This window comes from Pituophis catenifer, unplaced genomic scaffold, assembly GCF_029215685.1.
Source record: "Pituophis catenifer annectens isolate HBS135680 unplaced genomic scaffold, rPitCat1.0.hap2 SCAF_4, whole genome shotgun sequence".
Taxonomy (NCBI): domain Eukaryota; kingdom Metazoa; phylum Chordata; class Lepidosauria; order Squamata; family Colubridae; genus Pituophis; species Pituophis catenifer.
Genome location: NW_027256884.1, coordinates 109,360,424 through 109,385,768, shown reverse-complemented (window position 1 = coordinate 109,385,768; position 25,345 = coordinate 109,360,424). Strand labels below are relative to the sequence as shown.

Below are 25,345 nucleotides of genomic sequence, written 5' to 3'. Positions count from 1 at the left end.
AGGGGAGAAAAGGTAAAAGGCTCCCCACAAGTTTTTCTGAATTAAAATACTGCACAGGTAGTCCCCAATTTACAACCACAATTGAGCCCAGAATTTCTGCTGTTAAGTGAGACATTTAAGTAAGTTTTGCCCCATTTTACGACTTTTCTTGCCACATTTTGTTAAAGGAATCATGGATTAGGGGTTATATTAGTAACACGGTTGTTAAGAGAATCTGGCTTCTCCACTGACTTTGCTTGTCAGAAGGTCACAAAAGGGGAATCACATGACTCAGGGACACTGCAACCGTCATTAAGTATGAACCACTTGCCAGTCGTCTGAATTTTAATCATGTAGCCATGGGAATGCTTCAAAGTTCGTAATTGTGAAAAACGGTCATAAGTCACTTTTTTCAGTGCTGTTGTAACTTTGAGCAGTCACTAAATGAACTGTTGTAAATCGGGGACTACCAATTCCTTCATTCACTTTAAGTAAAATCAGGGCAAAATCTTAAAAACATGCTAGCTTAATTTTCTGAATTTTTTGAGCCATTGGAGTCGATGGCCTCTCCGTTGTCAATCATATGAATGTAAATCAAACGACCATGGGGATGCCTAAAGGGTCCTAAGTGGGAAAAATCCGGTCACAAGTCACTGAATTTCAGTGCCGTGGTAACTCTGAGCGGCCACTAAATGAACTGCTTTAAGTCGACGAACTGCCTGTATTCAATTCAATGCAATTCGATTTCTAGGGCGCGGATTTACTAAGGATCCATCAGGCGGGAGGGGCGGGGCCTGCCGAACGGCAGTCTCAGAGCGCGCGCGCGCATGCGCGGCTGCGCTTTCTGCGCCGTCGTTGATCCGCGCGCCTTTGACTGCTGCGCTTCTCGCGCAGGCCCCCCCCCCTCTCGAGCGTCCCTCTTTGAAGTTCCCGCGCGGGCGAGCAGAGCAGTTGGCGTCCCTGCCGCGCCGGGGCGGCTGAAGCCCTGGCTGTGGGGAGAGCCCCTCGGGCCTGCTGCTCCCTTGGGCAAACCGCAAGACCCCGCGGCTGAGGTCTTTCCGCCGTCGCCGCCGCCGCCGCCATCATGTCGGCGGGCTTCTCCTTCGGAGCTGGGACTTTGGCTTCCGCTACCGCGGCTGCTGCGGGCACCGGCGGGGGAGGCGGCGGCGGGGGCTTCTCTTTCGGAGGCACCCCGAGGTGAGTTAAGGGGGCCATTCCTGAGGGTTTCCACAGGAGCCTCAGCGCCCCGAACAGGGCACTGGCGCTTGCACGTGTCCCTGGTTTTTCCTTATTTTACGACGGTTGAAGGCCGTGGAGGGTCGCCCCAGAGATGGGGAAAGCTGCTGTAGCTCCCCGGCTTCTCTTTTAAAAAAATAAGAAGAAGAAGAATCCTAACTAGAAATTGGAAACAAAAGGATCGCAGCCTTTCCAAGCTGGAGCGAGTGTCAAACAAGGCCAAATATTTTATATAAGTACTGAGAGTCCTTGAACATCTGTTCCTTTTTTAGTGAGATTTGTTTTGTTTTAGGGAAGATGTATTTAAATAAACATTTATATGACTCCCAATTCATATGAGTGACTGTCTAGAGGCGGCTAAACATTTAAGATGAAAAAGTAAAAGCCCACTAATGATTTAAAAACATAAAATTAAATCACCTAAGATGAAGTACATGTATGGCTTTATTATATGGCTTTTCAAAAGAGATTTTAGGCAATTGATTTTGGCTTTCATGTCACTTTAAGCAAAAAAAAAACAACCCCAAGCATTGCAGAGTCTCTTTATATGCACAAGGTTTTTTCTCACTGTAATTGTTTTAAAAAAACTGAAACATTTGTACAACAGTTTTAACCCATCTGTTCCTCCAGTCCATTGAAATCGTCCTCCCTCTTTCTTGAACCTAAATTATAGGACAGCTGTAAAACATATCTATTTTATAACATGTTATACACATGGGGGATGTGATACATTTAAAATTTATTTTCATACACAACATTAACTACTTGTTTGCAACCTTCCCTAATTCACTTGCCCTGAAATTTATCAATGATTGGAGATGATTCTGAGTTGTTTCAGATCTCTGGAAAGCATCAAATTAGGAAAGGCTGCATACTTTCCATAGCATTTTATGATGAGTATGCTCTGTCATATTTGGAGCATTTTGACTGGTTTTTATGCTCCTTTAGAATTTTGTATATTGGCAGTTTTCATCAAATCTGATGCCTACCTCTTTTGTGTATCATTAATTGATGAAAATTTGATTTTGCAATCATTATGTATCAAATGTGAGCTTAATTTCATTTTTTACAGCTGAAATACACTAGATAATTCATTGTACTTTGGTGTGTGTGTGTTTATTAACAATACACCAGGACAATAGCAGTAACTAGAAGGATGTGCTATAATAAAGCAGCAACATCTAAGAAGATGTTGTGCTGGCGTATTTTTGTGGAATAGATATGTAAGAAAAATATTGATATCTAGCAATCTTTTTGCTATTTTAATAACGAGTTTTTTTGGAAGTTTAGGTTGAAACTTCAGTTTTAACTTAATTCTGTAAATATTAATATTAGCTTGTAGACAAATTTAATCCAATCTCTGGAATATCAAGATTTACAGGCAGTGAACAGAAAAACATGCGATTCCTTAGGACTTTCTGCAAGTTAAGATTTTGTTTGAGTAGCAGTATTAAATTTTATCCCCTCAAAATAGGGGATGTACTTATAAGACTTCCATAACTCTGAACACATTGGAAGAAGCAGCAAGTTAATAAAAACTTTTGTTAAGGCAGGGTTCAGACACAGTGCCAACATGTTTGATGTACAGATCAGCATCATATATGAGCCCATTCTTGGACAGCTGGTAGTTAATTTTTCTCAACAGTATGAGACTATAGTTTGTTTTAACTATGGGTTATATCTGAACACAGAAATCTTATTTGGTTATGTGCTCTGTCCCTTTTTCTGGATACCAATAGAATATATTAGCCAAACAAATCATTAATTTACCTTATACAAAGTTGGGGTTCAGTACATCATGGTTTAAACAACTGATAGTATAACATACAAATATAGCAGCATTAATATTGTTAATGTTAAATAGGTTAAACAATCTTAGCTGTTATAAACTCTCACTTGGTTGAAGATGAAATTTCAGTTAATTGCATTTAAATTAAGACATGCTGTTTTGTAAAACTAGCAGTGCAGAAATAAAATGAACAATGAACATGTTCTTAATAATTTTTTACTTTATAATTTAGCTCAACTGGAGGCCTTAACTTTGGGACGTTGGGTTCAACAGCTACTGCTACTACAACTACTCCTTCTGTGGGTTTTGGCACTGGACTTTTTAGCTCAAAGCCTACCACAGGTTTTACCTTAGGAGGGACCAATACAGGTAAAACATATTTCAGTTATTCCTATCAAAATGTGCATTGATTAGCTTGAATTAGTTATTGAATTGAATTAGTTACACCCTTCCTCTTGAAATTTGACAGACCTCTACCCTCTTAACCTTCCAAAAAGCACTTAAGATCTGGCTTCCCCGCCTCCCCCCCCCCCCAAGCCCTGGGGTAGGTTGAGGTGGCTGAGGATTTAACAAGGGACTGCATGTTGAAGTTTGACATTGGTGCTAGGTTTTTAATGTTTTTGGTTTTAATAGACATGTATTGTGCTGTTTTTACTGGTATTTTAATTGTTGATTAGAGCCACCCTCAGTATAAGGCGGGCAGCTATATGAATTTTATAAAAATTAAAAAGTGCCTTTATTTCATTTATTTATTTGTATACTACCTTTATTATTTTTTACAAAGGTAATGAACCTATCCAACATACCTTCTTCTTATTTTTCCCACAACAATCACCCTGTGAAGTGTGTTGGGGCTGACAGAGAGTAATGGTGCAAGGTCACCCAGCTGGCTTTCATCACAAAGGCAGGTCTAGAACGCATAGTCTCAGTTTCTAGCCTGATGCCTTAACCATTAGATCAAACTGACTTAATGGCAGAATAGTCAAATAACATGAATTCAGTTATGATAACTTCTCCAGATGAAGGCGAATATATGTTTCCCAGGATAATGCAGCAGGATCCAATCTGGGTTGGTCACTTGGGTTGGTCTAACAGAGTGTTTGCTGTTCTGTGTATGATATTTATATGGTGCCTGTTGTATGTGGCTTTTTAGATGCTGAGTGGGGTGTGTTGATGGTTGGCTTTTAAGTAGTTTGGCTGTCATTTGCTTGTGCTGTCCATCCCTCGCCTTCTAAGTACTTGATATTCTGATGGTAAATCAGCACTCCTCTTGACTGATGAGGGGCCTGTATCCTAGGCTTCAATCACTTCCTTGGCTGTTTTTGTGTCTGCTTGTCCCAACAATCTTAGCTGCAAAATTGAATGTGTGTCCTTATTCATTGCAGTATGAGGCTACTAATGAGTTTGGATCTCCTCATCGGACGGCTCGCTTATGTTCTTTCAATCTGCTGGTTAGCTTTCCCCCGTCTGTCCTATATAGTCACAGGGACCTGGAACCTGTGGACTGAGAATTATAACTGCAAGGCATGGAAAGGGTTGGACTAAAATAATATTGTTATACATGTGACTATCTATTAATTAGACATATTTAAAGGTTAAGCATATTGTATAATACAATTAAACAATAATGTTTTCCACTTTGGTCCAGAATACCTAGATATACGAAGTTGCTTGTTTCTATGCTGAAGATTTTGAATTTTGTACCTTTCCATATTCTTCAAAAATGGCATAAATTTGTTTATTTTGTATTCCTACACAGGAACAGCTACAACTATTGCTGCAGGATTAACATTAGGTAAGTATTATATAATCATTAACATTCCCTTTTCCTTACCTGAGAAGTAATAGCTGGAAATGCCCAAATGAAAAACATTGGACTTCAATGATGTGATGCTTAAGAACGATTGGTAACCTTTTATTATGAGTATAATTCAGCTTTTTCCTCTTGTAAAGTATTAGTAAACATGGCAAAGTAGGCAAATGCTAGATGAAGAAGTATACTCTCATATCAAGAAAACTTTGTAATTGTTTTATTGTTTAACTGTGATGGCTTTATTTCAGGTTCTGGTTATTGTATGTGAAGCAAAGAATATTTTGAACCATTTTAATTTCAGATTAGCTTCTCTTTATGGATGGTAATTGGAATTCTTAAATGGGAATTGTTATATATATATTCCAAATAAATATGTATTTATTTATTTTTTCCTCAGTATAAAGGAACATGAGTAGGTGCTGAGAGCCATAGTGGTGGAATCAATGTTGAACTGAAACCTGGGAGACTTTATCACAGTGTGTGTAAAATATGTGTGTTGGGGGTATACTTCCTAAGAATAGAAATAACATACAATTTTATTTGTATAAATAAATGAAACAAATTGGTTTTTTTATAGGTGCGCCTGTTTCTACTACTGCTTCTACTACTGGCCTTAGTTTGGGTTTCAGTAAACCTGCTGGATCAGCCACTCCTTTTGCTTTACCGATCACTTCCACTTCTTCTGGACTTGCATTATCTTCTGCCCTTACTTCTGCTCCAGCAGCAGGTACACTTGCAATAGTTCTGTCTTCAAGTTTTCTTCTCATTTTTCTGTTGTCTAAATTTTCTAGTTACAATTGTTACAAAAACTAGCTTATACTTTAGGTACTCTGTCACAATTCGATGATAGGAATTCTAAAGCTTATTAAGCTGAAACATTTAATAGAAGGAATATAGTAAAGTTATCTTTGAGTTGAGCTCAAGTCCTGAAGACTCCATTATACATCCATGTCATTGGCAACAGAGCAAAAATGTTTTGCCATTGCCACTTTCTGATATATTTTCAACTGTCCAGTTTAGCCTGAAGTCCTGAGATTTCTTGGTTGAGTCCCATTCAAATACTATTTTTTTATCTTTTCAATATCATGTGAGGCTGATTAAATACTCCTAATGGCTACTTACAGTATTAATAACTGCAGCTAAGCTAAAAGAAGCTTCTGTGACTTTTTGACAGTCACAGAAAACTCTGCTTTTTTAATTAAATTTGTATAACCACCTATGTCACCAAAATTACTTTGGACTGTATGCACAACTGGATAATTTTAAGTAATTAAAAAACAAGGGTAGAGGATTTGAATCTACTTGCGATGCTGAGAGAATATTGGGCTCAATAATGTCACATTATTTGTCTAACAAGGCTTCAGGTTCTTTGTATATACTTAAGATGAAGTAATGACTCACTTAAAAGCACTTAATTTCAGTAGTGACTCAGATTCAGTAGTGAGTCAGACAGTAGTTCAGAACCAAGTGCCTTTCTAACCTTTTTTGTGGATTTATTGGAACTCTTGCATTTGAAGTTTTGAACATCATGAAGGAATTGATAGAATTTTAAGTATATGAGGTTACCAGTGGATGACTTCCTCTATATGGAAGGGTTTTAGAATACCAAGGACTCCTTAAGTTTCAACAAATGCTTAACAATGTTTGGTTTAAATAATGAACACCAAAATGGAACTTATGTATATAGTCTTTATAACTACATTAAAATAGTATCAGTGTGCAACTGAATGGTTGTTGGGATAAAAAAAATCAAGATGTATCATTTTGTTAAAAGTTCAGGATCTGAATTGCATTCTCTGCTTAAAATTCAGGCTCTTCTGGTTTTACATTAAATTTGGGAGGCACCACTGCTCCAACCACCACTGTATCTACAGGACTTTCTCTGGGGGGAGCCTTGACTGGTTTAGGAGGAACACTTTTCCCAAATGCAAGCACATCTACAACAGGTGATATTGCTCATATTTATTATTTAAAATTTTCAGAATGTGGATCTTATGCATGGATTTAATGTAATAATTTAAAGGATTATCAATCCTGCTAATCCTTTAAACTGAAACAAGTAGTAATTAATCTGATTTAAAAGCCATATTTGAATTTGTAGTTAACAGCTTCAGCTTATTGTATTCCTTTTTGAAATTAGAAATAATTTTTAAGCACAACCCCATTCTTCTGTATCTCACTGCAATCTTTGAACGCTTGTGTCTTTGGAAAACCTCTGTGTTATTGTTGATGGTGGGAAAGCAGGCTTAATGATAAGGACAATTTTAATTACAGATTTCTGTTTCTATCAGCTTATAATTTCAGAGTTTCTGCTGATAACATTAGAAGAAAATTCTTTCAGTCTTCATGGATAATATGTCTTACTTCACAAAATCCTGAAACTTACCCAAAAATGTTTGCATTATTTTCAGGGCTTGGACAGAATGCTTTTGGTTTGACCCTTGGGACAGCTGCAGCACCTGCTACCACAGTTAATGAAGGTCTTGGTGGCATAGATTTCAGTAGCTCTTCAGATAAAAAAAGTATGTTTTTTTAAAGTACAATTTTGTAGTTATACGAAATCAGGAATATTTTGGGATTAATGAAACAAATTGCAGAGCCAATTGTCATCAAAATCCAAGGATTCCCTGTATCTTATAAATGGTATCCAATGGGTATTAATTTTTAGAAGCAAAACAGATATTTCAAAGTAATTGAAAATTAAGTCTGTATCTTAGTGTATGCATTAATAAAGAGAACAACACAAACAAAATAACTAATTAATTAATAATTAATATAGATAAATTTACTTGGATCATTTGAAATTAAATAATAGTTCTATTGACATATAAATCATGGCTTTTAGAACAAAAAACAAATATCCAGCTTTATTTTCTATGCTCAACTTCAGTACTTTGTTTTAAATTAATCTCCCAGTTGCTGAATTGAGAGATGCATCTCGTAAATTGTATTCATAATTATAATAATTAGACTAATAATAATCATAATTATTAGACTAAGAGAGAATGGTTTAAATCAAACTAGAAAATGTGCCTCAACATTTTTCAATGTCATGTTATCACCTAAACAGCTATCAGGAACTAATTTTCAGATAAATTTAGAGGGATTCAATCAAAATTATGAAGAAGTTTGTCTCATTAAACTAATGATTTTGTTGGTATCCTTTTTATTTTATATAATGATTTTATTTAAAAAAATCACAATTAAAAAATAAAAAAGAATAAAAACAAAAAAGAATAAAAAGAAGGATAGAGGAGAAAAGAAAAAATAGAAAACCCTTCTGGAGACTGCTGTTTTGCGGTTTTCTTGCAAGAAGCAACTATACAGAACACTTGTGAACAATCTTAAATCATCTCCTTGTCCAACGAGTTCTTCATTCTGCCACAGTCATCGGATCCACTTTTAGCGGAACCATCTTCAGTTTACCATTTCTTCCCAGAATGTCTGCTCATGTCCTTTTTAAAGAAATAAAGAAGATAATGTTGTTAAAAATCTATTTGATAATGTTAATAAAGCTAAGAAAGGCCTTCTGATTTGTAATGTTTGTTTCTAGGTGACAAAACAGGAACAAGACCAGAGTAAGTAAATCAAATATAATTACTCCCATTTCTATAAAACATAATGACTTAATAGTCTAGGTTAATTAAATTTAAATGGAAAGACTAAAATAATAAAGTTGGTGATAAAATGTTTGATATTTCAAGCAGGAAGATACAGCTGGGAATGCTTTGTTGATTTTTTACATTTCTTAACTCTGAATTATTCAGTCTGAGCTGAAAAAAAAAGTGAAGTAACATATACCTGACTTTCCTATTTAAGATTGTGATATTCAATGAATGTGATTTATATGGAATTGAAAGCTGAAGAATGAAGTTCTTCATCTCTAAATTGTTTTACTTTTTTAAATCTAAAATACAAAATAGAAGATTATTAAAAATTGATTGAAATAATTCTTAAACTTAAAGAAACTGTATCTCAGAAAAAGAAAAGATGGGAAAAAACTAAATCTCAGATGAACTTTTTTTTTATTTCTACAATGTGATATAAAAAAAAATCCTTGTGTGGCACTAATTTGCTGATAATAGAACAAATCTGTTAACAGGGATAGCAAAGCACTAAAAGATGAAAATTTACCTCCGGTAATCTGCCAAGATGTAGAAAATCTCCAGTAAGTAATTTCTTGATTCTTGCAATTCTTCATAGCTGTATATATTTTTAAAATTTTGAATTCCTTTAAAATTCATTTTGATAACTAATTGTGTTTGCATTTTCAAAATATTGAAAACTGTAAAAAGTCTGTATACACTTTCTAATATGCCATTGAGCTACTGCTATCATTGCTATTTCTAGTCCTAATCACTCATTTTGGCAGGGGGTTTCTTTTTTCTGATTTCCTCCCTCTTTTCTTACTTAGGAAGTTTGTGAAAGAACAAAAACAGGTTCAGGAAGAAATCAGCCGAATGTCTTCCAAAGCAATGCTTAAAGTGCAAGAGGATATAAAAGCTTTGAAGCAATTATTATCAGTGGCTGCAAGTGGATTACAGAGAAACACTCTTAATATTGATAAACTAAAACTGGAGACCGCTCAGGTATAGTTCCAAAGAAACTAATTTATTCTAATTTTAATGTAATAACATTAACAGTATGCTTTTTTGGGGGGGGGGGGGAATGTGGGTTTGCTTGAATAATAGTTCTGCTTTCTGTTTATTCTGTTGAAATATTTGTTATCTCACTACTGTGTGAGTTCTAATTTTTAGTATATCATTTCTGGGAAACTGATTATTTGATAGCTGGCAGTTTTAATCTTTTTACTCGTTGACTTCTGTAAACTTATGTATTTCTAACCTTCCTCCCAGGTGCTAGTATTCTCATGCAGTATATAAGTGTAATTATGTAGATATATGGAGTTTAGCATGATCGATATGTTCAAGATAGTTGTACATCTATTTGTCTTTTTCTTTGTCTTCATATTTGTAGTCAGTTTTAAGGCTGGTTCCACTATCAGTTATTAATTCTCACTTGAGAAATAAATGACCAGGTTCAGATGATCACATGTTGAAAATACTATGCAAAGACCAGCCTCCCTTGAAAAGTCCATGAATGTAGGAAAGGTGGAGGGAAATGGAAGATGACAACAAGCGGCGAAATGGATGGAATTAATTATACCAGCAGTGTTTGAACTATTGGGATAAGGTTAGGGAGTAATCATTGTGGAAAATCTATTTTTGCAGATGCTAAAAGTCAGCAATTTGATAGCACATAATAATAAATCACCCTCATTCAGGCCTTTGTAGTGATTGGGGTAAATAGATACAGGTGAGTAAAATGATCACAGCAAAATAAATAGCTATAACAAACTTGGGGATGGAAAAGCAATGCCTGCAAATCATTTTTCTAGTGATTCCATTCTAGATTTATAGTTTAAGGTTGTTATAATGGATATAATGTTTTTGTTAAGCTCATTTTTGGAAGATGATGCAATATAGTTGGTACTTGGAGTTCTACTTAATAATTGTGCAATAATCTGATTTTACCTGACTTTCTTTCCATTGGCCTCAGTGATTTCAATAATGCAAAAATTTACTGTTGAGAATATTGATTAATTATCAGGAAAAATAGTTCACTAAAACATTTATATACAAATTTTGTTCTTTGGACTTTCAACTTCTGATTTTCCCTTTCCTCCTTCTGCAGGAACTTAAAAATGCTGAGATAGCACTAAGGACACAGAAAACTCCTCCTGGGCTTCAGCATGAAAATACAGCACCAGCAGAGTAAGTAGAAAATTGAAAGATCTGTTCTTAATAGAGATGTGCCAAAAACACTCTTTGCATCAGAGAGCCAATTTCCGTAATAGTTCATTATGCAAGAAATACACTTCCTTTGGTTTGAGTGTTTCCTTGGATTCTTAACAGGAATTGCATGCATTAGGAATAATCACATCTGGTACTTGGAAGTGATTACAACTTCTTCTTTTTAAAAAAAAATGTTTTCATCATGTTTTTCTCTAAGTGCTAACGGTGATTTATAGTAGTGGCCAAAATTGTGGAAACCTTTTGTGAAAAGTGTATTTTTGAGGTTTGATGGCTAATAACACTACTTTTTTTTTTTTTTTTTTTGAGTTTCAAGATAATATTCCACTGCTGGAGTGGCCTGGGAATAGCCCAGACCTTAACCCAATTGAAAATCTATGGAGCTGACTAAAGAAACTTGTCAGAAGTGACCCAGCAATAAAACCCAGTTAATAGAAGCAATCATTCAATCTTGGTTTCATATTATAACAGCTGCAGAACTAAAAGATTTGGTTCACTCCATGGGAAGACGTTGTAAGGCTGTAATTCATGCTAAAGGTTACCCAACTAAGTATTAACTGACGTGATAATTTTTGTATATCTCGTTTTTTCTACATATTTCACTTTTCTTCTTTATACTGTAACTGCTAATAGCAAATCCTTCATAAAAGTTATTGCATTACATTCTTGATTAAATTATAATTCCATTGATATATAATTTTATGGTACTACTCAAAAAAGTGGTGTTATTAGCTAGTTTTATAAAACATTTTTCCCAAAAGGTTTCCACAATTTTGGTCACTACTGTATATAAGTCAAATCTCAAACCAGTGAGTTGTTGGATGTGTTATTTTATTTGATATGTTACAAATAAAAATATGAGAAGAAAAACAAAGCAAATTTAATTATTCTAGTCTTGGTCTTCAAAATAATTATATTTTTCTTTAGAGTGATACTTAATTCCACTTGAAATATACTTAATCTAGCTACTTCAGGATCTTGATTGAACAATTTGAAGTACAACTGCAGCAGTACAGACAGCAGATTGAAGAACTGGAAAATCATCTTGCTACCCAAGCAAACAATTCACACATAACTCCACAAGGTAAAAATGCACTTTTTAATATCTTGGTTAATTACACTATGCAGGATCTTTATGAGACAGGGACTTGTGGACAAAAAACAAAAGGAGGTGAGAAGTTCAGAAGGAGGATAATACCCATTTTCAGGTACATCCAGAGAAACAAGGGGAAGATAGTCATGAACCATTTTTCATGGCCCCAGAAAGTAGAACCAGATATATAAGATATGTTTTAGTCTACAGCAGGATTCCCCAATTCCTGGGCTGTGGACCACTTTCGGGCTGCACAAGCAGTAGGCAAGCATGCACTCAGCTCCACACAAATGGAGCTATGCGTGCCTGTCACTCATACCAAACCATTCCCCCACCTTCCCACCGGGCCATCAAGCCTGAAAGGTTGGGAACTGCTGATCCACATTTCATTTATATAAGAAAAAAATCCTGGCTGTAACAGTAGAGCAGCCTATCCATGGAGGTTATGGATTTGCTGTCTCTGGAAATTTTTAAGAAGAGGCCACCTCATGGATGGTTTAAATGTCTTTTCTGCACATTGTAGAAGTCTCAGATTAAATTATCCTTGTGTTCCATTTTAGCACTGCAAATCTATGGTTATACATTTCACAATGATCAATGAAAAGTATGTTAGTTCTGTTGATAGCAATAAGAATTACGATTTTATATTGCAACAAGGTTTTATTTTTCATATCTCACAGATTTATCCATGGCTATGCAGAAAATTTATCAAACGTTTGTAGCTCTAGCTGCACAGCTTCAATCAATACATGAAAATGTCAAGGTAAAATATATTTCCAGCTGCATTCATATATTGTATAACATGTACAGCTAATGAATATCTTGCATTTTAATGGCTCTGATTTTAGCTTTTTGACTTGTGTTTTTGATTTCTTTGGAAAAAGAAAATGATAGTAGCATCTTGGGTGCTAACTGATCCTGTAGTAATACATAAGCCTCTTTTTTTAAAAAAAAAACAAGGAATAAGGAACTGATAAATTTCTTGAGGTGCTTTTAAATGAAGAGTATATGAAATGTAGTAACTTTTTCATGGTTCTCTGTATGTGTGTATGTGGTAAGGGTTAGGAAAAAACAGATTAATAATCTTGAAATCAATCTGATTATAATTGATTTATAATGAAAAGTTGACAATTAGTCCTAATTATGGTAATAATATTGGAGTTGCTATACATATAACATCAGAAAAGAAAATCTGAGCTTTTTTAAAAAGACTTGAACATTGAACAAACTAAAGGTTATGAATAACATTGCTTTAAATGAAAGTATCAAACTTAGGGGTTGCATTAACAATAATAGCCCACATAAGAGGCTGCAAAATTTGGCAAGTCTTGTGTAAAGGGAGTATGATTTTCTGCAATTTGGAAGTAAAATAACCAATGCAATATGTGTATTAAACTTCGGATATCCTTATCACAATTTTATTGAAAATACACACAAAAGAAAAATAAGTGGAAAAGAATCTGAAAATTCTACTCCAAGGAAATCTTCATTTTTACATTTTACTTGTATCTCTAGTGTCCAAAAATTGTTACATAGTTATAGTTCCTGCCTGTAAAGAGTGTAATTCAAAATTATTAGTAACATAAATATTATATTATGGTAGCATATAATTTTAATAAAATATAACACATAATAGGGGTTTTTTTTTTCAGAATAGGAAAATTCTGTAAGGTGGATGCAGTGTAAAATAGTTTTCTTGTCTCTGTTCAGATGCTCAAAGACCAGTATCTTGGATACAGAAAAATCTTTTTAGGAGATGCTGTGGATGTGTTTGAGGCAAGGCGAGTAGAAGCAAAGAAATGGCAAACTGCCCCACGTGTTACAACTGGACCTACTCCTTTCAGCAACATACCAAATGCAGCGGCCATTGCCATGGCTGCAACACTTACACAGCAGCAACAGCCTGCTACAGGTCTGAGTGCATTCAAGTTATAGCTTTTAGTGTTACAACAATAATAAGCTGGTGTGATGTTTTATATAAGGTCTTCCTTTTGTTTTGGAAATCTGAAAATTGTGAATAGCAGTACATCGAAATATTGGTAATAGAAAACGCAGGCTAGACTTAGCAATAATTACACATCCAGTATTTAATCTTGCAAATTTTTTTGTAACAGTTTTATTTACTGTATTACTCAGCCCTTTCAAATGTGAGTCTGTCACCTCTGAATATGCATAGGATAACACCTTCAAAAATTAGGATGCATTGTATGAACTTTTATAATTTGTCTTGACTATTCTCCTATACTGATAATTTGTTTTGAAGTCTGATTTAGAATGGTTTTTCTCATGGAAGATTACAGGGCTTTTCTATTATTTGTTACATAGCACTTTGTTGTTGGAATAAGTCTCAGAGAACATAAAGACCATTTTTATAGATCCATCAGGAAGATGCTAAGTTTTGAAATTATGTATAGAAAAAAATATTTTTAAAATTACAACCACTGGGAAATTCGCATGGATAGAAGTTAAGGAGAGGTGTTGATTTCCTCTTTAAAATATACTCTATTGGCCATCCAATGTAGTCTGAGCTTAAAAAATAGTGACTGCTTAAGAGTTCTGGATTTACAGGTTACAACTAGTTTAGGACCTAGTTTATACTGGAGTAGTCTCTTCCAGACATACCTAAGAACATGCTTAGGTTTTTCTTCTGTACTTGACAAACAGTAGTGTAGTATATGTATTCATACTTTACTATGTAGACAGCCTTTAACTGAGGTACAGCTGTTAAATAATGGGATCTACAGGGTATTTCCAGCATTGACATAATAGGTGTTGACAGCTGGAGGAATCAAATGAAGCTTAGTGAGAGTGACATGGTTTATACATCCTTCTGTTTTTACTGTAGCTACGTATTTAATCTGTTATAGTTTAAACCTTCTGTTCTAAGTGTATTCATATATGTGATAATGTTATAGTGCTTTTACAGTTTTATGCAGAGGGGGAAAATATTTAGACTCTAAGTTCCAAAATTGTAATGTTCAGATTTCCCCCCTTAAGTTACTGGTAATGCTGCAGAAACTGCTGTTACAATCCTAAATACCTTTACCTGGGGGAAAAAATAATCCACATACTTTGCTCCCAAAGTTTACTCCAGCGCATTCTCCAGTTTTCTGGAGAAGATTCAGTGGGGTCCTAGGTATGAGAAGTAATTTCTGTGAACCCAGGTGGCTGACTGAAAGAATTCCATTAGAAAGAAAGGTTCATTGAGTTCATCTCATGAGTGAAGTAAGCATCATCATTAGGTTTTTCAGATATGGGGAAAATGTAATTCTTTAACTGTGGTTGTGCAATATAAATGATGTTGGGTTTAATTTAAATTTCTCACACACTTTTGTTCAGAATATAGAACAAAATCTATGCGTAGATGCCTCCGCATGGCAAAAGGCACTTAATTTTCATCAAATACTTTGTATTTAACTGAGTGCCGAAGGAAATTAATGTTTATGTTTCAGTTCCAAATTTATTAGATTATGAAAATAAGAACTTGCAGATTCTTGGCTTGCAGTACAATAATATTGTTTTAGTTGTGAATACCTGTGAATAAATGTGTCAACATTTGGAAGGGTGACAGTGACCTAAGCAAACCACTCAATCACTGGCCAGATGGACCAGTGATTGTTTTGCACTTCTTTGCTGTGACCTTCAGCCCATATTTAAACTTTGTTATGCTCATCAAAGAACAGCAAACAAATTATAATATTTAGTTGGCTTTCATTTTATGTTTAAATAATATATGGTAGGTTGGTGTTAGTGAGATTAGATGTATGTGAAAATGTTTGTGTTTATGGTGTTGAAGAGACTTCCTATAATAGATAAATAAGTTTCTTTGAAAGGCCATTAAAAATCATTGATTAATCACATTTGAAATATTAAAAGAGCTTGCATTTTTAAAGTCCTAAAGCATTTTTGTAATTACAAGCCAATGCGTAGGGAATGGTTACGTGTTTGTAGGAAAATGTGTTTGCTCTACTTTAAAGCATTATTTGCAATTAAACTGTGCCAACTTCAGCTTTGGCTATTTAGAAATTAAATTAATAATTTATTCCTTTTTAAAATCTTACTCCTAACCCTAACCATTCAAGCAAAGATGGTTTAGTATAGATAGCTAGACATAATCGTGTTTCTCCATTTTGGGCAATTAAAGAATTGGCTATTTTACCTCAGGGTTGGGGAAACTATCACTCTGTAACTCTTACTGAATTGCAACTTCTGGCAATCTTAGCCAGAGGACTTGGAATCTTTGAAGTTGTAGTTCAGCAAGTCTCAAGGTTGCTTCCCTCTGGTTGTGTAGTCTTAACACCTTTCAGCATTGAAAGCTTTACTTTGTAATTCAATCTTGCTGAGAGTGCAGTTTAAAACACTTCTTGGAATGAATACCCTCAGCATGAATTCTAAATTGGACCTTCTGTTTCAACAAATGTTGGATAAAATTGAAGGTTTTACTACAATATTGAGATTAAATTAAGATAATTTGACTTTAATAAGAAATGTATTAATCAGATTCTTGGCCAGATGTGTAGAATTTATGCTTTACACCTTTATTTTTTGATACCAAACAGTTTGGACAATGATATTTGGCAAATTTAATACAGAATATTTATTCTGTCCGGGCTCTTAGTCTGCGATCCCAAACATAAATTATTAAGGGAAGTCCCATTGAAAATAGTGATACTTACTACTGAAAAGCACAAATAAATTGCTGTAGTAGTAGTGAGCTTTATTTATTAAACTTAAATTGCTCTTTAAGGTAATAAATTTTAAATAGCTTGCAGCATATAACTTATATTTTAAATGATTCATAACATGTTATCCAAAGGTGACAAAGTTTATTTTGGCATGGATAATCTGTAGTATTATTTAAATTATGTCTGGATAATTAACTTGAATGAGGTTGTTTGATTTTCTGATACAGAATTGTGCCAATTCAAAATTGCTATTTAGTTGAAAGGTTTTGTCAGTTTGAATTATGAAATCTTATACTTATAAAGTTTAAATATAAAGTCTGTCTTGAACTACTTTAAAAATCTGAAGAAAAAAAGTTGGTTTGGAGGACTGTGGTGTTACTATTTTTCAAGATCTTTCACCAATGGTGCCGCCTCCTGAGATGGAAAACTGATACACTTCCTTAAAAGTGGAACACTGGATGCTTTTTTGTTTTTAGAACCTAACTAACTTCAGATTGAGAACTTTTTAAAGAGCTTCTGGTTACTAACATATATTAATTTGTTTATATCTAGTTTCATTTCTAAATGCAAAATGTCTTTTAAAATATTAGATTCAGAATTAACTAATTCCTTGAAATCAATGTTTTTTCTCATTCTTATTTAAAATAAAAATCAAGTTCAACTGACCCAAAGTCTTCAAATAATATGTATAATATATGTTTAAAATATAAATGAAACCTCAGCTTGCCAAAATAAGTCTTTTAATTGCAAGTTCACAACACTACTTGCCCTTTAACTTATGCTACCATGAATATTACAACCTCTTTTTTGCATTGGGTCATCTAGAATGAGACGTTCCTTGGCAAAAGATTTTCTAAAAGTGCCTTTTGCTTAATATATGATTATTTCTTTAAGTAATGGTTGTGAGAACTTGAAGTTCAAGCATTTATAACTTTACAAAACCAGAAAGGGACCATGCATACTGTCTGACCTGTACATCAAAGTCTGCAATTGTCATCAGTATTAATGTTATTTTAAATTGAAATCATGGTAGATGAATGTATTATAATGCAATAATGAGGTAGAATTTTGGGGGTGGGGTTGTATTTTAAATAGAAAATAATAAATATTCAGGAAAAAAATGAAATGTAAAAAAACTTGGAGTGTTTTAAGTAAAACACTTGCTGGCAAACACTATCATATTGATTAAACCTCCCACTTTGATGATTGCACCATTGGATTTGTAAGTAACAATAGGACATTCATTATTAGAAGGGAATCCAGCAAGTGCTGTTCTGCATTGTCTTAGAACAGTATTTTCTAGATTTTACTGTTGGCCTTCAGCATGATATAATAAACAGATATAAAAAGGCAGGCACAGTATTTGAACTTGACAAAGTCATCAAGTTTAATTAATGCACTAATTGCTGAACTTAAACAGTTTACTGTGAATACTGTCAAGTAGCTTGTATAAATTAGTCAAAAAAAAAATCTAGAACTTTTGTTTCATATTATTTATACCTGGGGCTAATAAGGAGATTTACCACTCCTACCCTGGACTGATGCTAGACATTTTAACAATGATATAAAGCCTATTTTGACAGTCTGCTTATATAGGGAAACCACTGTCTCCAATCTTCTGAATCTGAAATTTTTTTGAATGTATTGGGCAAGGTACACAATTGTGCCTTTTCTGTAAATGTTTAAATAAACAGGCAAAAATTGTTGTAAATGTAGCAAAGTTCTAACAACTCAGTAACTATCATTTTTTTGTGTGAACCAGCTTGAATTGTCATGTTACTGTGTAATTGACTTGCTCAAAAATGAAAAATAAATTCAATAAAATAAAATTATTGTGTTGTGTTTTATCCACTTGTTTCGTTTGTTTTTTAAAAAAAACTGGATAAAATACTCAGCTGAGTATTTTAATACCAGACATTGGTAACATGATGATTTTATTTGTGTTAATATAAACCTTGATTTTAAAAGAAGCGCTGCTCACATATACTCCCGTCAAGGAGCTGACAGTTTAATTTTAAAATGACATGCTGAGTTGTCCATAAAAACCATGGTCTCATGCTTTGACATAACATAAACGTTTTACCAGTAGCTTCATTTTTGTATTGCATTCCAAATCTAAAATTTAGCAATTGAAGACACTAAGAAAGCTTGGGTGCTCTAAAAAGCATTTGTTAAGCTATGATTTAGTTTTAATGAAGGGTTTGCATCATGGGTCTCTGTTGTGAAACAGTAAGGCAAGCTTTGTTTTCATTTTTTTCATACCAGGGCCACAGCCGACTCTGGGAATTAGTTTTGGAACGCCATTCGGTTCAGGTATTGGCACTGGCTTGCAGTCAAGTGGCTTAGGCTCTTCAAGCCTTGGAGGTACCCTTCTTTAATTTTTTTTTTCCTAATGTTTCACTGAATTACTCTGCAGCACTTCCTGAATTGAATTCGTAGCACACTTCACTGGTGTTTGCAATCTTTACATGTATCAGTCTGCATTGCTGGACTCCTTATAAATGGATATGAAATATCCACAAGCCCCTGATTAATCTCAATGTGCAGCTCACATAAAAAAAACAAACCAGTGCAAGCCTTTCTTGAGAGAGTGGGAAAATGGTAACCTTAGTGCCCTTTGGATTTTTATAGTTCACAGATATGATGCTTTATTTGCATTGTTATTTTTTGTTCATTGTTATTCCTGATTTATTTCATTATCTCTGTTGGGAAAACGTTTTTGGTAATAAGGAGTCATCTTTTTTTTCCTGGAATTTATTTAGGTTTTTAAACTTTTTTTTCTTTTTTTCTTTTTTTTTTTACTTCAATGGACATTTAAGTAAATGTCCATCATTTGGGGAGGCAAAGATTATTTCCTAAAATGTTATTGAATTGCATGTTTGCAGAAATCGTATTAAATACATTTATAGTTTGTTATGTATCTTAATTTTATGGAATAAGATGCATATAAACTGCATTTTATTTTTTTATTTAAAAAAAATCCCAAAATATGTTAATATATTAATGTACCAGTTTTCTTTCTCTGGTGATATTTCAGTGGGAAGGGTAACCATTAGTCCGTTGTTAATACACAGATCCAGAAATTCTAATTAACCACACTTCAAGAAATGTATTAATTTACGTAAGATTGTGGACAAGCCTGGAGATCTTTTTTCTTTTCACCAACCCAAATAAATTAAAAATGATGCAAAATGCAGCCTCAGTAGTGGTGTAATTACATTATTATGCAATCAAGGATAAATAGAAGTATGGGAGTTAACTTGCAAATATGGACATCAAAGAAATGTTAAAAGATTAACTCCGTTCAGACTTCACAAATAATCATCTTGTTATTTGTATTATGTTGCAGTCATATTTTCTCTTTCAGAAGACTAGTTTCTTAAATCAAAAAGCAAATGGCTTAAAACTTCCATTCACTTTCCTATTTAGTTACAAGAAATTAAGCAGTAAAATAAACTTTGCTTAGTATTTCAGTTGTTCTGCAAGCTATCATATCAATGTAGAGCAGGGGTGTCAAACTCGCATCATCAAGGCGGCATCACATAATGCATTGAGCCCGCAGGCTGGGAGTTTGATAGTTCTGATGTAGAAGGATGTAATGCGTTACAAAATCTACCCAAAGCCTTTTTTTCAGATTCAGTATTTGGCATTATTTGGCAGTGAATAGCAGAAGACTCTATCCATTTATTATCACAAATCTTTCCAATGCAGCTGGCGGAAAAGACAAGTCTATATATTTATTTTCAAGGGGCCATAAGTGGGCTAATGATGCAATGTCCTTAAGTGTATGACTGCTGAAATGACAGGAATTTTTAAATAAATTAAGCTTGTGCTATATCTGAAGTAATTTTTTACTTCCTAATTTTATTTATTTAAGATAATCATACAACCACCCATCTTTAATCAACTCTCAATTGTATACACATTTATAACATGGAAGAAATCTGGTTTTTACAGTTTTCAATTATTATGTGAATAGTTTGGGATTTAATTAGGGAATACAATTAGTCTGTCTATAGTATCTTAAATTTAACCTGAAATTTATGAGAAAAAAATTCACAATAATAAAATAGTCACTAATGTTAATAAGATTTCCTTTGATAAAACTGATAAAACTTTTTCAGAGCACCTGAAGAACATACAGGTTTTAGCAGAACTTTTTATAGTAGGCTTAGGAAACACTTTAAAAACCTATAATACTTGAAGTTTGATCGGTGTTAGCAGAAATTCCACTGTAAGTTCTGCCTTGCTTGAAGTAAGAAAAATATTTCCTTTCTTCCATGTGCCTTCAAAGTGTTCTCTGAAGCATGTATAGCAGTGGTGGCTGAAATTGACTTGTGCAAACAGATTCTTCCTTGGTTGCACATAAAAAGTACAAAGGGGATCTGATTAGCAGGACTAAATCTGGATCCACCGTAAAGTTTCTTGAGATTATAAATTATTATGAGGGGATTTCTGCCTCTGCAACGTTCACTATTAAAGATTTTCTGTGTAAAGGTGTTATTTCCAACATGCCACTTTTATTATACACTTTATACATACCTACCAAAGATACTGCATCTAGTGAAAATTCATTGCTGTAGTATGTTTTATAGTTTTTAGGGTTATTAGCCATAGACAATTCAATTTTATCTATTGGTTTTTGCAAGTAGTGGTTGAGCAAAGGCAGAATGAATAAAATAGGTTACCTACAACAAGAAGAGATGACAAAATTATCTATAGGCTCATGTCATTTTTTAAAAAATTGCAAACTGATGGCTGACAGCGGATGCCTCATGTGGAAACATTTAAGGTATTTCCTTATTCATAAAAAAGAATGAAAAGGTGTGAAGTCTAGAATTAAAATAACAATATAAGTAAGTAATACAAACTAAGATGGCTGACCACTGTCAGATTTGCAAAGTATGTGCAATGAATCAGTGGGTTCTTAATATAGACACGGGCAGAGTACCAAAGGGATGTTGATTTCAGTTTAGTTAGGCTTTAGAGCCTCGTTGATAAAATATTGTGTGATAAACTTAACACACTGTGTGATTAAAAGCAATTCGACCTGTACACCTTAACCTGTGTTTCCTATCTGCTACTGTTTGTCCTAGGATTTGCAGGTAGCGCTGGTTTTGGAAGCAGTGCTCCAGGTGCGCCATCGTTTGGATTTGGAGTGGCAAATAAGCCTTCAGGAAGCCTTAGTGCAGGTTTGTTCTATTCTGAATGTTTTATGGGGCAGTTAAGTTTTCTGTACAAAGTATTTTGGTCACAAAATACAGTTTGGTGATATTTTCTATGTAGGAATTTACAATCATTCTTACAAATGAGGTCCTATGAAGAATGTTGACCCTAAAATATATCAGAAACATTCAGCTGCTCATCCAGATATTCCAATCTGAGAATGGAAAAGGGGATGTTTTGGTCTTAGAATATTCATCCTTGTACTTTTCTGCTTTAAGGAAAAAAAATAATCTTATTGGGCTTCCCTGCTATACACCTAAATGGCACTGCCTCTTTGTGCTTGACCAATTTCCCCCTGAATAAAAAGGCCTTTAAATATATTTATTATATCTATAATGATACTTATTCTCTGCACACTTTGAAAATTATTCAAAAGAAGTGCTCTGGATCTCGCCTTTTTTTTTCCTTTTCAATAACAGTCTAATTTTTTTCAGGCTTCCATGTGGGCCACTTGTAATGAATGTTCTCAAAATACTGGGTTTCATTTCTGTCTTTAATGTTAATGTGACTCTTAAAACAATAGCACCTTTTCCAGATTTGCACAAAAGGTTAAAAAATAGTTGGGCACAAAAGGTTAAAAAATAGTTGGGCGGTTTTATTGATTGGAAAAGAAGTGCTCTGCTTACTCAGTGTTTGAAGCATTTTTTCCAAATCACTGTTCAGACATCCTGCCCACATAAACTTAATAACTTTCCTGGTACATTTTGGGTGAGTTAGGATTGCAATTCCCAAAAATTTGGATTAGTCAGGCTCATTGGGAATTAAGGGATTTGTGATTCCAGCTTATATAGAGGCCTTCAGGTAGCAAAGATTGACTGTGTTATTTTGCCTTGTGATAAGGTTATAAGCTTCTGAGAGTTACATTGCTTTTGAGCTAAATGTAAAGTTAATTTGAAATGTCTCTTATTTTTAACTCTGAAAGTTAATTTAACGTCTCTTTAAATTAAAAATTCAAATCCTATAAACCTATGTTCCACTCATGGTAAAATTGAATAGACATAATACTAGCTTCTTTCAGTCTCCTAATAATATTGTCCATATTATATAGATTATACTTCATTTAGCATTATTTGAGCTTCCCATGCTATGTAGCTTATCAGGCAGCAAGGGATCCCCAGCATTTTCAAATTGCACTTCACGCTTAAAGAACTCAAAATCCATTGTGCTTTATGTGATCACATCTGTTCACTTTGAAATGTTTTCCCCTCCTTTACAAGGCTTTGGCAATTCGAGCACATCTGGGTTTAACTTCAGCAATCCTGGCATCACAGCATCTGCTGGCCTGACATTTGGGGTGTCCAATCCAGCCTCTGCAAGCTTTGGTACAGGAGGACAACTTCTCCAGCTGAAGAAACCCCCAGCTGGAAACAAAAGGGGGAAAAGATAAATATGAAAAAAAGGATGGGTGGGAAAGGGTCAGGTGAAAAAAAAGGACAATGCTTTCATTTAGTTCATCCTGAAAATATATATTTTTTTAAACTGATATAGTAGGTGCTCTGTGTCCTTGGAGATTTATAACATTTTGCTACTTCTTCCCATTATGGGCTAAAAACTGTAATTGTTACAAATGCTCTATTTTTTGTGAATCAAAGCTTCTTTGTCTTCTATATATGTAATTATTAAGGAAACTTATAAAACCATCTATTTAATGTAATGTTAGTAACAAACTATTTTTGTCAATATGATTTCCGCCATACATAGGTATGCATATTTGGTTTCTTTTTAAAGTGAAAGTATATTCTAATATTCAGAATCTTAAATCCATATCTTCTGTTTTGTGATATGGCCTTTTAAAAACATCAGGGTGGTTTTGTGTATATGTATGTAAATATATACAGTATAATGAACACTCACGTATATGAATTATATATAATGCATTTCAAACCATGTGGGTTATTTCTAAGTGCAAGTTTGGGGTATTCTATCATGTCCTTAAATACTGTTAGCATATGCAAGAGCAGTTGTAATATCTACTGCATGTATGATATTGTGACCTGTTTGGGTTCTCTCTTTTTTCCATTTCATTTTTCCTTCAAAGCATTAACTGAATTTGGTGTTCACTATAAGCATTCTATATGGATTTGTTTCTGAACTATTGTGATCTATCTTTAGAGAGAAAGGCTTCAGAAGGCTTTTTGAGAATTTTGGAATGGCCTCAGTTTGCATAAAATGTTCATGTGTGATTGGTGGGTGCCCACAGTTTAACATGGACAGAGAATTGTCATACATGACTCTGTGACAATTTATCAGGAGAGTAAAGCTCTTACTAAAATTCCCTGCAAATTTAATTTCTTGCAGCATTTCCCATGGACTTTGTTTTCTCATGTTATACAGTTCATCCAAGTAGAAATTGCCTAGGCTAGAAGTCTTCAAACTTGGCAGCTTTAAGACTTGTGGACTTCAACTCCCAGAATTCTGAGAGTTGAAGTCCACAAGTGTTAAAGCTGCCAAGTTTGAGGACCCCTGGCCTAGGCCATGGCCTTTGTAAACCAGATTTACGCTGGTAAATTTATGCTGAGGGATTTTTCTACCATCATGAGGAAGACCAACTGACCTCAATTACACCATTCCAAACAGATGCATAAAATCTCCAATCTGGAGTTGATGCTTGCCTATCTTAAGTAGATAGCAGGTTTCTTGCTAGCTTATAAATCATAGGATGAAAGATGTTTGCTAATTAATAATTTGTTTTCAGACAATTTCAGCAGAACAATTCTTACTCTGAAGTTGAGTTTATAGTATTGTTGAGCTGTATACCCAACTACACAAATGTTTAAAGAGAAGCAACAGGAATATTTATTGCCTTAAATGATGGGTTAGAACCCCAGTCCTTGAACTGTGCTGCTAGCGCTGACCCCATTTAGTTCCACAGGGTTTGTGCTAGGGCCTTTTTTTTTTTTTTTTAAGAGTCAGATTGTAAATCTCTACAGCACGTGTGTACAGAATTTTGGTGAAGTCTAACCTTTTTACACAGAGAATATTTTGTATATAACTCAAAGAAATGTTCGCAATTTGACTGAGGCACCTTTCAGAAACAAACAGGTGTATGTACATATCCTGGTTATGAAGTTGGCTGCTTTCAGTTCAGTACTATTTTTGTAAGTTCTGAATGTTTTATGTCATACAAGAGCGAGTTGTCTGGCCAAATGTGAGTTTTGAATGCGATAGATTCAGAGCCTATTTAGCACAAGGCTTTTCATATTGGTTGTGAATAGCACCAAAGTTTGAAGGTTTTTATTTTTATTTTTTCATTGTGGAAGGAGGAGGTTTTTAATTTTTGTTGAATTAAGGAGGGTTAAATGAATTTTGTTTTAAATTTGTATTGTGTTGCGCTTCAGTTAAAGTTAGTAGACCTGATATATGTATGTTACGGCTTTTTACACAATTACAGTGTTAAATCACTGAGTTCTTTAATGTATATAATTTGTGAAGCTATTTTTTAACAGTGCTGCTGTCTTTGTCTGTGTGTGCAACTTTTTGTTTCTCAAATAAAATTGTTTGAAGGAAGTATGTCATTGACATTTGCCTTAATAACTTGCCTTTCTTGTTTTCTCTAAGGCACAAAATCACATTCCATGGTTTCTTTGGACAATAACATTTTGGCCTTGTTCATACATATGTATACATACCTACATAGCAGTAGTGGGTTGCCCCCAGTTCACACCGGTTCTATAGAACCGGTAGTAAAACCGGCAGGAGGCTCCGTCCACT

The 25,345-nt window shown here is 34.2% G+C and overlaps 1 protein-coding gene across 2 annotated transcripts; it reads left to right on the top strand.

Annotated features, from left to right (window-relative positions):
- The first annotated feature begins 1,050 nt into the window (after positions 1-1,050).
- Positions 1,051-25,144, top strand: NUP58 (nucleoporin 58). 2 transcript variants are annotated; one of them, XM_070942839.1, is made up of 16 exons: positions 1,051-1,176; positions 3,237-3,373; positions 4,764-4,799; positions 5,395-5,544; positions 6,692-6,763; positions 7,229-7,339; positions 8,371-8,395; positions 8,920-8,985; positions 9,232-9,406; positions 10,512-10,591; positions 11,596-11,714; positions 12,404-12,486; positions 13,434-13,635; positions 18,674-18,772; positions 21,505-21,600; positions 22,852-25,144. In XM_070942839.1, the coding sequence occupies exons 1-16, from the start codon at positions 1,064-1,066 to the stop codon at positions 23,019-23,021; spliced, it is 1,734 nt and encodes a 577-aa protein (XP_070798940.1). In that variant the 5' UTR covers positions 1,051-1,063; the 3' UTR covers positions 23,022-25,144. The 2 variants fall into 2 exon arrangements, with proteins under 2 accessions (XP_070798940.1, XP_070798939.1); XM_070942838.1 differs by having other exon boundaries at positions 6,629-6,763.
- The last annotated feature ends 201 nt before the right edge of the window (positions 25,145-25,345 follow it).

Excerpts from the sequence above, each read along its gene's own strand:
- NUP58 (XM_070942838.1), top strand. The coding sequence starts at position 1,064 with ATGTCGGCGGGCTTCTCCTTCGGAGCTGGGACTTTGGCTTCCGCTACC. Across the intron at positions 4,800-5,394 it reads TGCTGCAGGATTAACATTAG|GTGCGCCTGTTTCTACTACT; the intron begins GTAAGTATTATA and ends GTTTTTTTATAG. Across the intron at positions 9,407-10,511 it reads TAAAACTGGAGACCGCTCAG|GAACTTAAAAATGCTGAGAT; the intron begins GTATAGTTCCAA and ends CTCCTTCTGCAG.